The following is a 15,804-nucleotide window of genomic DNA, read 5'->3' on the forward strand; positions in this document are numbered from 1 at the left end:
AAATAATCTTTAGTTTTAGTATTGATATATGAATAATAGGAATAAAATATGAACACAGTCTTCGAATAACAATAATCTGGATGACTGTAATCTTTCAATAATGAATCATTACGTATCTGTCACAACTTCCTGTTAGTCGATAAGAATATATAAATAACGTTGATAATAACATCAAATTATTCAACGTCAGAGTTTTTCTAATTTATATATGTCAATTCGAAATCATTATAAACTGTTACGTTGTGTAAAGCAAAGAAATTACTACGTTTCATAACAAAATTATTTCATTTATTTACAGTTTACGACGGGGTCCGGGGGCTAACGTGCAAGATGCCAGTGGATATTCTGCTCTTCACCATGCAGCTTTGAACGGACACAAGTATGTTCCAATAATGTTTCAATAAAATTTGATTTGGCAAAATTAAAATTAAAATTAATTTCATGAAAATTCCATCGACATACAATATCGACTAAAAATTTGAAGTAGCTTCTCCAATTGTGTCTACATTGAATCATCTACTAATTTCATTATCAATTCAAAAGTAATTTTACAAAATATTAATACATAATATCTTTTGCTTAATAACAGTTTTTACCAAAAAATTTTCCAAAATAGCAGAATTGTAAAATAACATTTAAAACATTTTTTGATTTTCTGGAACTTATTATACATGATTACAAACTTTTGACTGATAATGTACGGGTATAATTTACACATACGTATATGTTGTGTTAGCTTGTGTTTCTAATTAATATTCCTTTCGATCGGCAATTAATCGATGTCAAATACATTCTAACGATAATTCGGGGAAACGCTTTTATCTTTAGGGAGGTGGTAAAGTTATTGCTCCAATATGAGGCTTCCACTAACGTCGTCGACGCTAAAGGCTCTTCGCCGCTTCATTTGGCAGCTTGGGCGGGCGACGCTGAAATCGTGCGGTTAATTCTTACCCAAGGACCCTCGGTACCTAAAGTAAATCTTACGGTCAGTAAATTTATTCTTTTGCTATTTCCTTTATTTTTTTTCTTTTATCTAATTTCATTCGGCAATCATGCTACGATATTTTATTTCGTATGAATTATAATACTATGGTATTATTATAATATGTTACGTAGGTAAATTATTGGTTTATGTTATATCGATCACGGAAGAGGATGGAATTTTATGTCTCTTTTATTGAAGTATTCAACTGCGGAATTTATGTAGTTTTTTTTAGAAATTAATTTTCGTTCGTTGTTCAGTGAATAGCGCAGACACTTTGTACGTTCCCGAGACATTTTGAATTCCTTGAATAAGCCTTTGACGTTAGTTCTGCGAAATGAAATTTTCTTTTATTTGAATATACTGAAAAATTTAGTAGCAAAAATCACTTGTTCGTGCGTTTTATAAAGTAATTTTGATTAACCATTTCTTCGTAACATAACGTAATTATATTTTAAATTTACATACATCGTGCTTTAAATTTACTCTCATAGTTTCAGTTACTTGTTTACTTTACTGTATCTGAGAATTGCGGAAAATTTATTTCCCCATTTTACCAGAAATATAATTTCTTTCTTATTACACTGATATTTTACTACTGTTTCGTTATTTATTTCAAAAAATGCTTCTTAAACGTATCAAACAGATTTTTGTACTTTGCGAAATAATAAATTTCCAATAGCATATTAATTCCATTCATACCGATCACGAAATCGTATGCAATCTAATACCTGTGTTAAGCTTCGTTTTCGTGCGACAAAAATCTGATCGCTCGTTCCAATACAAATAGATCTACCTTTTCTTCTGTTCGTCAGTAATTTCACGTAACCGTGCCGTTTTGAGTTGGAACGCTTTAATGCCAGCAATCGAAACAAAGTGTATCCGTTAACTCGAAATACCGGCTTTGTATGATCGCAGACGAAGGACAACGAGACGGCGTTGCACTGTGCGGCACAGTATGGGCACACGGAAGTGGTGGCACAGCTGTTGCAATACGGATGCGACCCCAGCATCCGCAACAGCCGGGGAGAATCCGCGCTGGATCTCGCCGCGCAATATGGCAGGTAAATTGCACGTACGATTTTTTCCTCCTTTTTCCCCTTCTCTTCTTTTATTTGCACATATTTTTGTTCCCTTTATTTTTATTTCCATGTATTCTTTCTACTTATTTTGTATTTTTGTCTATGTTAGAAGTTGCTTTGTAATTTTGACTCTATCAAATTGTAGTTCGCTTCAAAATCGAGCAATTTTTGAACTGATTTTCAGAAACTGCTCGCATATTATCGATCGTCCCGAATGAATAATCGATGACGCTGCTAATTGGCTTTGTGCTTCTTCTGTAAAATTAATTATCTTTTATAGATTGGAAACCGTGCAATTGCTCGTTAGTACGTATCCAGAGCTGATCGTGCCCCTTCGGAATTCTTCCTCATCGGTGATTTTTCCTCACACCCCGCTGCATCTAGCCTCGCGAAATGGCCATAGGTGAGTCTTTGTGAACATGTATTTTTTTATGTTTCCTATAGCCATGATATTTGCTGAAATTACATAATTTTCATAAATAAATTTCAATTCAACTTCTTTATAATGATTCCCTAATGCTTTTGAGCAGTATAATAATACGAAACATAAATAACGTATATGGAATAGAATAATAGAAAGAAAAGAATATGTACGTAGAATACGTATGCGTATAAAAAATATACATAATATATAGAAAAGTATAAATTATTTAAAAGGTAAGAAAAATTCAATATAGACATTTGTTTCCATTAAAAACTTCACAGTATATATCATCATCAAAATTCTTGCGTTTATTTTATAAAAATGTCAGTTAAAATTCTACTTGATATTGCCAGTCTCAAGTTGAGCTGCGAATGGTAACTCATCCAATAACTAAACAGAATCGTTCAAAAGTAACGTGCTCTCTTTATTTAATCAAGCTGAGTCGATGATCGTCGCACGACGTTTGATCAACATGCGAGGGTAGCAAGCGTGAGTGCAAGCGTTTACAGCCGCTGTCCATGAAATCTATTTTATATTGCATTGCAGATCAGGATCGTTACTAGATTATTCATGATTCGTGGAACCCTGCCGGACCTCGTGCACATGTTCAGTTTCTGAACGCGTACACGCATCGCACGATTAATTTGCGCCTGATGTATGACACCCAAAGAAAGAACTCTCAATTTTAATCGTTCGCACACGTTTCTACTTTAGACATTACTATATGAGCGACAAAACATCATGTTCTTTTTAACTACTGTGTATATACCTTGGGATAGACGACTATTATCGTGAATTAGTTATTATTTTTTATTAGTTTTATAGTTTATTAATATCAAAGTTATTATTTTTAGAAAATACTGATTGTATGTTCTAGATAATATTGTATAAATTGGTCGTAACTAGTTGTCTGTGATTAATCTTGTTAGAGTATCTCCAATAAATTAAGTTTATTTTGATGGAAACAATGGATGTATCTGAAATTGGAACACGTATCTCGTAATTGCGAATATGTCATCGCTCCTATTATATGATCAATTTATCTAAAACAGTTATCAAATATTTCGCAGGTCATTAAGTATCGACCCAAACTACTCAATATGAACGAAACACAGTTCTTAATCGGAAATTTTCATAGAAATCGGACCATAATATTATAATCACTCACGTTCCTTACGAAACTCTCTATTTATGAATCCTTATATTCTTCGAACAATTCTAATGTACACACCAATGAAGGACGAACCAATGCATCTCTCAACTGCAAGAACTAAAAAAAGGCTCAAAATAACCAGCAAAACTTGCAAAAGTGCAACATTAGCGAAGAAGAAATCCACTAAAGTCTTCCTCCTAGTATGGTCACGTCGCTTTTTTCAACTCTGAAACGTAACGTTCCACCTTCTAGAATTCCATTCGCGAGAACGCTTTTCCCCTGAAATCGTTTGCGCTAATTACCGAGTAATGTAGCCCTTGCATTGTATCTAGGAACAACAATGGACTCGTTTCAGCTAACCATAACGATGTCGAGCCATTTGCAGCGTTGCCCATTAGAACCAATCAGAGAGCACCGCGTTGCGTAATCCCGTCGAATACGATATGTATGTACGTCCTCCAACTGCCATGATCCGTCGCAACCCTCTCCTGGTTACACACGTCCTATATTACCACCCTACCGATCGGTCTCTCGTTCCTCGTTCGAGCGAATCTCCGATCGAATACATTCGCGGAGACCGATAGCACTCTGCCTATCCGTGAGCGTTGCTGACCGCCCTCTCGATTACGAGGATCGTATTAATCATTACCTTCGAAACGTATCGACCTAGATCGTTCGACGTTTGCGCGACTGAACCGCGATTGCTCGCCTCTCCCCCTGCCGACTCGATCGCGGCATGTTTAATGCCCCTTTATGCGCCAAGGTGTTCTGACGCTTCGATAACCGCACCAACACTCACGCGTTGTTCCCTTTTGAAGGGATATATCGTGGCTCCATAGCGCTCGCACGGTGAACAATGAGAGAGAACGTTGATGGATAGTAATTGGTGCGTGATTTAGTATGTAAGTGGAAATTTAGATGATTTGATCACCTTTTAGACGTAATATAGTATATAGGAGTAATATGAAATTTACAAGAATGTATCAGTTTAGGCGATGAAATTGTTTGGGAGTGATATAGTAGCATTTGTTATTACGAGTCTGGGTGTTAAAATTATATGTGCGAGTAATATAGTGATGTTTTTTTGAATGGGTTGGAAAGTTATTATACGTGGACTGTGAAAGAACATTATATTCCGAGGAGAGAATAAAGCTTCATTAAATAAAAATATGTCAATACTGATAGGTCATTGACTACGGTAATATGAGAAACAAATTATCGGGCAATATGATAAACAAATTATCTGCTTCTGATATAACATGGACCAATTGTGATGTCAATACAAATAAGTTATTGACCATAACAATAAGAAAAGCAAATGATTAAACAATATAACAAGCAAATTATTTCCTGCTTTTAATAATACGGATTAATCTAGGTAAGATATATTTGACTCGATTCGCAAAGAATTAAACATATTTATTATATATATAAAAAAAAAAAAAACGAATAGACGCGTATATTCAGAGCGATATTAAAAACGAAAAAATTGTGTATCAATTTTACTGCACGTGAGATAGGAAAAAAGGAAAGAAAACAATATCAAATATTCCCTTATACGTCCAATTTTCCATAAATACTACTGTCTCTCTCTTTCAGTCCCATGTGTTGGCATTTCCAGAGCAAATTTCGAAAGGGTACACATGGGACAGGTATTTTTGACAAAGCGTGAATTTCGAAACCGTAAATTGTGTGACAGCGAGCGATTTATTGGAGCGAGAGAAAGAGAGAGGGATGTCAAAAATAAGCGATAGGGGATGGCGTGTGACGGTGAAACGTGGTTCCGCGAACGAGACCGGAGGATTCGCGTTATATTTCGCAATGGCGTACAATGGCGGCCGCTATAAAGAAAAATAGTCGCCGAAATATTCGACGAGAGAGCTTTCCGTGCCAACGTCCGATCGATTTACTAGCATTTACACAAATAATTGGTGATTGTTGCTTCGCACGGCAAAAATGTTGAGTTAAATAAACGATATTGTAAGCACGAGCCTTCGTTATTTGATTAATCGAATCGTTCAATCGGATGATGCAAGATTAACCGGATAATCGGTTACACCGATGCTGTACAATTAAATAACGAAAATGAATTTCGGCACAGGCTCGAAACAATTCTTCGAATTCTGGCTATTTGCACGTGTTTAACCATGTACATACATTTATAGTATACATATATAAATATATATAATTTTTTTTCTTGTTATATTCCGCGTTATATTTCGAAGAGCTGGATGCGATGCACCTGGTTTATTATTTCCAGTCTGTCGACGAACCGTTCGTTGATTTAAAATATCCAAGCAGTTGTAAATAACGTTTGGTGGAGGTATCAAGGGAAATATTTGTGTAAAATTGACATGGTAGTAATCGGTAAAAAATTACAAAAAAATTGAAGTGTGAACGTTATTTTTTTTTTTTTTTACGTATTTCTCTGAATATTTATGTATTTTTAATATTGCGTTCAGATGCATTTGGGGTAAAAAAGTTTTTGATTCGAAGTATTATGCAGTGAAGAATAATATTATAGTTCTTAAATAATACTGTATATTTCAGAAATTATGTATCATATTTTACACATATCTCGACACGAGTCACTTCATTTCTAATTATTTAATCATCTTGTTTATTTCATATTGAACTAGAAAGTTGAAACACCTTTCTACCCCCTTCCATCCTTCAATTTTACTTTCTAGAATTTTACTTCTCAGTATGTATCACCGGCTGCAAACAGTCACAGCAAAACCTCTTACGATCAACACGATTTCTCTCTACAATTTCTTTAAATCTCTTTCAAAACACATCTTCGTCTTCAACCCCCTCAAACAACCAAAGAACCATTGTTGCGTCATTCGTTTCCAGCATTGGGAAACAGAGGACTGCAAGGGCGGGGAAGGGAATGGTATTTAACGCTTTGCTCGGCCAATTCATTCTCATTTAACATAGCGGCGTCACGTCCATAATCCGGCTAGTAAGCCTTTAAAATAATCGACGTTGTTGGACGAGCGTAGGATGGAACGGCTGGGTACGGGTGCACGCGTGGCTCGATCGAAAATCGTTCGTTCGCCGATCGTGAATCGCCGCGAAACGGCAGTCATATTGTAATCGGGTATAACGTCGGTTTTTCTATGCAGCCTTGCTGCCGGTAATCGCTTTAACTGGCGCTAGCCGCTTATAATGCGATCGCGTCGCGATACACAGTCCGATGAATGCATTTTCCGTCGCTAGCGATGCGCTATCCTCCTCTTTTCTACCCTTTCCCCCATTCTCTGGTGGAAACCGCTCAATCTGTGCCCCTCTGGCCATTCTCGACTCCTGTTGTCCATCCAGATCCCGCGATATCGAAACCGAAATATGTATATATCGAGTGATTGGTTAGACGAACTTTATTGGCCGTATTTTCATGTAAAGCACGTGACAGGTTTCTAAATATATATATATATTAATTTTAAAGTCTTATTTAGATTAATGAAATCACTTGGACTTAACGATGGAATTACTTATCAGATTAGTCAAAGTTATGAGAAATTTTGTAGATTTATAACGAGGTTGTTTTGGAAATTTGACTTTTTGTAAAACATGTTACTATATAATTATTTTAACATGATCATAAAATATTACCAGCTACCGTGATACCGTTTTTGATTAAATACGTCAGATAAACCAACTATAAAATATATGTTAAATGATAAGCTTATATTCTACATCAAATGATCAGTTTATATGAAATGTTGATCTCCTTTGTAATTATGGAATAATAGACATTTTTGTGTGAAATACTGCAATCGATAAACTTCTATTGACTGCGTCATAAGGCTATTGGAATTCCATTAATTTTAACATTAATAGAAGGAAGAATATATTAATATGTAACTAAAGTTATAACTGTATTAATTTTCTTCTTCAAAACTTAAAATTATTGAAACCGTATGATGCATATTTCTCAAAAATAAAAAATAATAGGAAGAAATGAACACGATATATCTTGAAAATTCCAACATCTTCTTTCCATCATCTATTGTACTTTGTTTCGAAAGTTTCCCTACGAAATCTCATTCACTTAAACAGTTTGCCAAAACCAAGCAATATTCGTTGTTCACGCGTCCCTTGATATTCTGTTCCTGATCGCACTTGCCATAGTGGAATACAGTCGCGTGATAAATACACCATAGTGTATACAGCGCGCGTGGCACGCGCTCGCGAGTCGCACGCGCTGTACAGTTTCACAACGAGTGGTCGTGTGTACGTACACGCGTGGTGTTCACGCGACTATTCACGCACTCCAAGTGCCGCGATCGTGTGTCAACGAGACACCGTGTTCAAGTATATTCCACTATTTAACATTTTAACGTTGTCACGTATGCGTGACTTCGCTGGCGCGAGCGGTCATCAGCTGTCACTAGGTGGACGTGACGTCGCTCTGGCTACCATTAGATAAATGTTTCTTCTTCCGCCTTTGATGTCCACGTTTTGAATATTTATTCATACACAGTTATACACCCTGTATGTAAGAAAAGCTGAGTATAAATTTATCATACCAGCGAAAATAATATTTCATATGTTTTAATTTTCCACCCTAAATATTAAAAAAAAGAAAAAATGATTTTGTTATTCATAATTAAATAAAAGTATTTTAGTTAAAAAGTCATTTTATGACAATGTTGCTAAGTCTCGTGCAGGTTGGTCAAGTTGCTTGAATTTAAGTAACCTGCGACTCCTCTGTTAGTGTAAAATTGTTATTTAATCGATGTCTACAATAATTGGTCGAGTTAGTTGCTCCAGGTTCCATTAACGAACGAATGGATCTGTTATCTTACGCTTCGCGACTTAAAATATTCTTCCAATTTCCAAGTGCTATCGAAGTATCGTACTTTATTACATTATATGTAATATAATATTATATTAATTACTTATTCCTTTCAAGCACTTTGTCGCTTTATTTCTTATTCTTCCCCTTCATTCTATCACCTACGTAAAATACCAAAAATATTCACTTGCAAACATTAACTTGCGAGAAAAAGTCTAGAAACTATCTAATCTACAATGTTACTTAACCCCAAATACCAAATTCATTGCTCAAACGAAATCCATCTGACTGAGAAGAACCAGCTAGCTCTACACGTTCCCGTGTCACTACCCCGAATAAAGTTTCACGCGATTCGATCGGATCTCGTCGCGCTGATTAGGTTGGAAAATCTGGCTGGTCTCCGGTGAACAATCTCCACGGTCAAACAGCATACCGGGTCCTCGGGTGTGTGTACCGGCATTTTGACTGTTTGGACAGGCGCGAAACTACGGTATCCCGGTGTGCGGAACTCGATCGTGTACGCTCGTTCTCGGCGTTGTGTACGCGCGCAAGACCCAAGTGTACACACGTAGCTAGCCGGTCACGTCGAAACGTAGGCCAGAATTCGCTTGTGTACTCGATGCACACTGCGATGATTGCGTTCACGCACGCGTTTCACGCGCCCCGCCGCGATATTTGGCGGATCTGTTGGATGCGTGGGCGGCGATAGACAGAGCCATAGCCCATAGCGGGACCAAAAGGGAGAGGACGTGTGTGTAGGCGAAAGAGAAACACAACTAGGGGGAGGTTTTCGGTGTGGAAGGGACGAGGGAGGGATTCCGGGGGCTGGGAGTAATGTCTATTATCGGATTCAATATCGGTGCTCTTGGTAAGCCAGTATACAAATACCCCTATGGCACGGTAATAACAACATAGGTGCACGTGAATCCGATTCCCAGCCACGAATCCTATATGCGACGGATGGCTGCGGTCACTGCAGTCGGTGCACACCAGCCGACAGATACAAAACGAAATCTGGGTTTCGTGCTACACGCTGCTGCTGGTATCGCGTCGAAATGGGAAATGCGTGCAAGCAGGCCACTTTCAGCTGACGCCGGTGATCCGCGGAGCCACGGATCCTCTCTCTGCCCTCGAGAACCGTTCCTCGATCACCGGTTTCCATCCGGTTCCGCTTCGGCAAATTTCAACGGCCGATGATATATTCGCGGCTAAAGGGAATTCGAGGATAGCTTCTACTAATTTGGTTTGTTAATTTTAGGGGAGGTTCTGCGTGAAAGGTTCAAGCTATTAACGGAATGACGTTTATGGAGGAGCGTGCCATTGGCTCGTGTATGATTAATGGATGAAGAGATTGATAATATTTCTGGAGAGTTTGTTGAAATAAGATAGAGTCGATTCATTTATACGACAGTAAATGTCAAATTTGTGGCACACGTATTGATTCATTCTTAATGGAAACGAAGATCGAAATAGTAATAGATTAATTCAATTAGATTTTCCAGAGTTTGATGCAGATTAGTGATGCATGTACAGTATTATTTTATCATTTATTTGAATATCTCGTGGCCTATGGAAGGGGAATAAATACGTTATATCCATTCTTATATCATGTTATACAATTACATTTATCTACAATGTTCACAAACTTTGATCATTTTTTTCATATTTCATTCCAAGAAAACAGTCATCTACCAATTTGATTCTTTTATAAAAATAGATTATAATTGAGCCTAGAGATAAAGAAAAGTACCTAAATGTTGGTTTTAGAGCTGTGGTGGAAGTGTTGCTGGCAGCAGGCGTGGACGTAAACACGAGGACGTCCGCTGGGACCGCGATGCACGAGGCGGCGCTATGCGGCAAGATGGAAGTCGTGCGAGCGCTCCTGGACCGAGGTGTAGACCTGGGTATCCGGGACTCGCGACAGAACACGGTGCTCGATCTTCTGGGACAGTTCCCACCACACGTCACTCAGGACATCACCGCGGTGATAAAAAGTGCGTATCCGCTGCGACGCTGGTTTTTTTTTCTCCCGCGTCGACGCGACATCCCGAGTAAACGAGCTGTGCAATTAACGAGACATGTCTCGGGAGAAAAAAAAGGCGCTTTTTCTTGCCGTTGTCAATCATTGCTTACAAGTAGGCAGCGATAAACTGGCCCCGATAAGCCTGTTCCCGTCGATTTTCAAAATATTTGCATGATCGAACTTCGCGTGACAAGATTTAACGCGATAGCACGTTAAATCTTGTTAACGATGATCCTCTGATGAAAGTTTGATATTGTTCTGTTTGCAATATCCGCCATTTCAGTTTGATTTTGTATCGTTGATCGACGATTGTTTGTTAAGCGGTAATTCGCGTTGTGTTTGGTTAATGATTAAAGCGATGGTTCTTAATTGCGTATTGATAGCGAAATTGTATTGTAAATATTATCGACGTAAAAGGATGTGAATATAGGTTGGACAAATTACGATGAATTGGACGAAATGATTCAAGTGGTCCGTATTAGATACATATTTGTCAATTTGATACAAGGACTCTATTGGCTATTTCTTGGCTATTTTACAATATAAAATTAGATATTATATGAAAATTATTTGTTAACGTATAACAAAGATTAGTTGGGTTATTTTAACTCATTAGTAAATTGTTTCTGTAACTCATAAAGTGTTAACTAAAGCGTACTATAAAATGAATAAAATTCATTAATGAAACTTTGTGAACAGGGCACAGGTCTTCCTCTGGTGTGGAAAGCGACGCAGACAGCGAGAACTTGCCACCCATTCCGGTCCAGGGGAACGATTCATTGGGTAGCCCTTACGAAAACGTTCGCCCAGGGGATGATCTTTCTCCGGCGGAAGGGACATCGCCCACTCAATGGCAGTTCTATCATAAGCCTCGAGACGACGATCGCCGCGTTTCCGGCACTTCCGTTATGTCTTTGTGAGTATCCAATCTTTTTTCCCCTATTTTCACACTGGCTCGTGCCTGTCGTCGCTTTCGATGTTTCATTTTTTTTTCCTGACCCTTTTACGATCGTAAAACTTTCTTGTGGCTCTACATGTTATGCGTTACTGCGCTCTGCGTTTCAAGCTGCGATAAGCATTGCCAATGGAACGAGTCGTCATGTTGATTTATAGTTAAGGACATTTAAACGATTCGCGGGTTCGGAGAATGTAAAGAGAAGGAATTGAGATGTGCATAAGGAGATTCAAGAAAGACTTGATAATATCGTAATTTTCAAGATTTATATTATATCAGATCGTTAGATAGAATATTTTATACTTTATTGTACTTTATAATTGTTTTAATTCCAAACGAATAAGAACTATAGGAAAACCTCGAGAATTTCACTGAACAACTTCACTTGATTCAACGATAGATTTCCTCGTAAAATTATCATTTTCAAGATAACTACAACAAGAAAACAACAAACAAACGCAACTTATCTCGCGAATATTCATTCCGACAAAAAGAGATGACTAACAATAACCAACCAAGCTCCGTTCCACTGATGCGAAACACCGGCTTGTTCGATCGTGACGAGCCATCTCCGACAAGAACGCATCGGTACACGCTATTCGCATTTTGCGTTCCATGCAACGATCTCCTCTTCCAGCGAGAAAAAGCAGCCTAGAAAAGAAAAGAAACAACCCAACAAACAAACAGAAAAAAAAAAAAAAAAAGAAAAGAACCCGGAGGAAAAGAACAATTCTACTGAGCTCTACCTGTTCCCCGAGTATTTGTGTTCATCCGGCGTCATCTTGGTCGGGGAGAGAGAAAAGAATATCGCGTCGGTGCATCGGATAAGAGCGGAGAGGCCCCGGTAATATTTTCTAAAAAGGGCGGATATTTAGTATAGATGAGCGCATAGCCGTGGCTGCTTTAATATAGGAGATGTCGTGTAAACAAAAGCATAGACGTGGACCTGGGCACACGGAGTGAATGAACGAGTGGCGAGCAGCGAGTGCTCGGATGATGGTTAGCGGCGTCGCTGGTATCGTTTTAGTACCGATGTTGGTTGCACCAAGCACAGGCATACAGGGGGAGGAGAGGGTTAGGTTGTGAGGGTGGTCAGGAAGAGAGGACGTTGGATGGGGTAGGAGTGCAGAGGAGGAAAGGTTCTCGGACCGAAAAGGGAAGCTGAAAGTAGAGGTGGAGGAGAAGAGGTTGGAGGAGGTGGCGCGGCCGCGTGTAGCCCCAGCGCGTTAAGCACCGCTTGGCTTGGTTTAATTTTCCTGATGTAGGCAGGCGATGGTGGGTCCGACCGCCTCGTTCACCCCTGGGTCACCCCTGCCGTATACCCCATTGGTACTCTCGTTCCCACTTTCTTTCTCTTTTGCTCTCTCTCTCTCTCTCTCTCTCTCTTCCTCTCTCTTTCTCTCTCCTCTCTCTGTTGGTGCTACTGGCAGCTGCTAAACGCGGTTGGCCTGACTAGGCAGAGAAAGAGGACCGAGGTCGACCGAGAAACTGTCAGAGGGAAAAAGGGAGACGGCGAGTGGAGAAACGAAAGACGAGAAGAGGAGCAAGGGGAAAACGAGCGGTACCAGAGCTTTCCGCACCTCCACCGTCAATGTTTGACGTCGGCAGCCGTGGCTCGGCCGCCTCGAGATGAATCCATCACGTTAAACAATGTAAATGTTAGCCCGTCTCAGCATAAAACTAATAACCATTGCTCTCTCCCTCATCCTATGGGCATGGCCTCCAACCGCGGTTCGCCGGCTCTTCATTCACCTCTGGCTTCGCTTGCTTCCACTCCTCTGTTCCCCTGTTCTGCCTAGCGGCGCGCCACACCGGTGTGGTCCTCTTGCTTCTCTCTTTCTCGTTTCTCTGCTCGCCTCCGACCTCGCCTACGTGGCCTCATTAAAAAGTCGACACTCGCCCGCGGACGTCTCCGCTTCAACTTACGCATTGTCGAGAGGAGAGATGATGATACTCGGAGTCGTGTGCCATTCGTTAGTTTGACCAATGAACGAGCACTGGCCATTGTATCCGCGCCTCTTCGCGTCTAGTACGCTTAATTGTGGAAGATCGCCGTAGCGTAGGTTTTCTGGGCGATTCTTCGATAGCATAGTTTCTTTGAGAAAACTGAAGATGGAGAAAAAGAGGCGTGTCGTATTCGTATCGAAGACGTGTTTTTAAAAAGATGATAATTAGGAAGACAAATGTCATTGATGAGAATGTTTGGCGCTATTAGCGATTTATGAATGGTACAAGTAGATCTCAGCTTTTTTTGGTTAAACATCCATTCAACTCAGCCGAAAAACTCGAATCACAATTAAAACCTTCAAACGTGTGGTACATCTTCTTTAGAACATAACAAAGAATTAATAGAATCGTTGTATGCAACAAACATATTAGTGATTTAGCTATTTGAAACGTATGAACTATTTAAATAACGATATATTAATCATTTGAACTTGAGAATTTTATACAGCAATATTTACAATTATCTCAGCTAGCCCATCAAGATATCTTTAATGGACGTACTAAACATTCAATCGTAATATTAAATTTGAAAAGATAAAAACAATCAAAAACTTCCCATACTTAATTACAATCTTCGAGTAAAGAAATATACAACGATAAAACTAATAATGTACAATTCGAAAGAACAAAAATTCGAAATTATTTATAAAATGGCTGTTCTGCGCTGTATTCGCTTGATCGGTGGAACGCCGGCTGCACTGCTTCGCTTTTCAATATGCTACGATAGTGGAATCGTTGTAAACCGCGTTCAAATCTTACGATACCGGATGGATTGCGAAATTTCAGTGAAAACGAGGAATATGGGGGACCTGTGAACGGAGTACGGAGGACCCTCCAGCAGACAGAGGACTCCGACCCCAGTTCCGTCTTCGACAGCGTCTTTATGTCCATGTCCGACACTCTGAACTCGATAAATACTCTCGAAAGTTCCGATCAAACTCCCGACGACAAACCACAAAACACTATCACCGACAGAATACCATTAGCACAGCGCGACATCACACGGTAATGACATGCAAACGTTCTCCAGCACAATGCTAGCGCTTTCGATTCTCCTGCACTGAAATCGATTCTCTATTCGATTGTCTGTCGAGGATACACTGCGGTGAATTTTACGACGCTGCAACCTGTTGCGTTTTTGTAATTCATATTGGATATTTGTGATGCGTAAATAGGCAAAGTATAGGGAAATTTGGAATTGGAAAATCTTGCAAAAGTTGTTGTGGAAAGTGATAGACTTATTGTATGTTTGCTTGGAAATTGGTCTCATGGTGATGGGTTTCTCGTAATTTTACAGCGTTATGTGTATTTCCTGCATTATTTGCTGTTTCATTTTAAATATAATTAATTTAGTTTAATGTTTGAATTTCATATTAAATATGAAGTTCAAAGCATCGATAAAAACATGTTCACACGTAAATCGCTAAAGAGTAGAATAATTTCCAAACGAATTAACATATAAATAATGCTGTTTTCAATTGTATCTAATCAAACTGCACCATACAACAAGAATCATAACAATCATCTTCTATCATCGAGAAATTAAACAAAATCTTCATCGTGAAATATTTCATAATCCAAAGAACAGTCCTTTAAATCCATAACATATTACAGTGTCAATCGTCCAAAGCGCTACTGCATGATATTTATCCTAATCTACTTTGTCATACACAAACGAACAAACAAAGAAGGAAACAAATTAAAAAACAAAAAGTGAATTTGTTCGATGAAGTAAACCATTAGCAATTCTAAGTTAATGGTGAGTTGGTCCCGCTGAGACGTTGAGTTTGGTTGCGCAGGGGTTCCGACAGCGGATTGTACCAAACGCCACCGGTACCTCGTGGAACAATGGAGGGTAGCTTCGTGTCGGAGGATCTGTCCTTGACATTACCCACGGGATACGGGGGTGGCAGGGAGTCGGATCAATTGAGCGTTTCCTCGTCCTCGAGCGTCGGTGGACCGAGCCCACGGGACCGGCGTTGTTTGCCCAACGATTCCAGCGCTGCCGGGATTTACTTGCCAATGGCACCCTTGTCCAGTTCTCTTCACAGCCCCGCCTCCAACAGTAAAGTCTCGGTAAGAATACCCTGATTCCCCTTTTCGTCTCGACATCTCGTCTATGACTTGGTGAAGAGTTGTACGATGTCGTAAAAAGTATACTCGTTCGAGGCGAAATCTTTCATTCTAGTAACTGATCCAACGTATCGTGTCTTTGACGATGAAATGTACGAAATATTTAATAACATTTTTACTTTCATTTTTGGTGATATTATTGGTATATATTATTATTCTTGATAATATATATACAAGATGTAAGTAAAATAGGTGATATTGAACTTTGGTATCGTATTTTGTTTTTAACTTTGTTGTGGTTTGT

General features: G+C 39.1%; 1 protein-coding gene and 1 long non-coding RNA gene across 3 annotated transcripts in view; both read left to right on the forward strand.

Annotated features, from left to right (window-relative positions):
* The window catches only part of LOC132914845 (ankyrin repeat and SAM domain-containing protein 1A-like), a 76,579-nt gene that overhangs the window by 12,208 nt on the left and 48,567 nt on the right, over positions 1–15,804 (forward strand). For both annotated transcript variants that reach the window (XM_060974311.1, XM_060974323.1), the window contains 7 exons: positions 299–379; positions 829–985; positions 1,901–2,046; positions 2,345–2,467; positions 10,210–10,436; positions 11,165–11,381; positions 15,227–15,503. In XM_060974311.1, the coding sequence (XP_060830294.1) occupies positions 299–379; positions 829–985; positions 1,901–2,046; positions 2,345–2,467; positions 10,210–10,436; positions 11,165–11,381; positions 15,227–15,503 (1,228 nt within the window). The remainder of the gene's footprint in view (positions 1–298; positions 380–828; positions 986–1,900; positions 2,047–2,344; positions 2,468–10,209; positions 10,437–11,164; positions 11,382–15,226; positions 15,504–15,804) is intronic.
* Positions 3,715–5,631, forward strand: LOC132915319 (uncharacterized). The gene is made up of 2 exons (XR_009659839.1): positions 3,715–4,543; positions 5,241–5,631. It is a non-coding gene; the product is annotated as an uncharacterized LOC132915319 (long non-coding RNA).

The sequence above is a fragment of the Bombus pascuorum genome, chromosome 1 (assembly GCF_905332965.1).
Source record: "Bombus pascuorum chromosome 1, iyBomPasc1.1, whole genome shotgun sequence".
NCBI lineage: Eukaryota > Metazoa > Arthropoda > Insecta > Hymenoptera > Apidae > Bombus > Bombus pascuorum.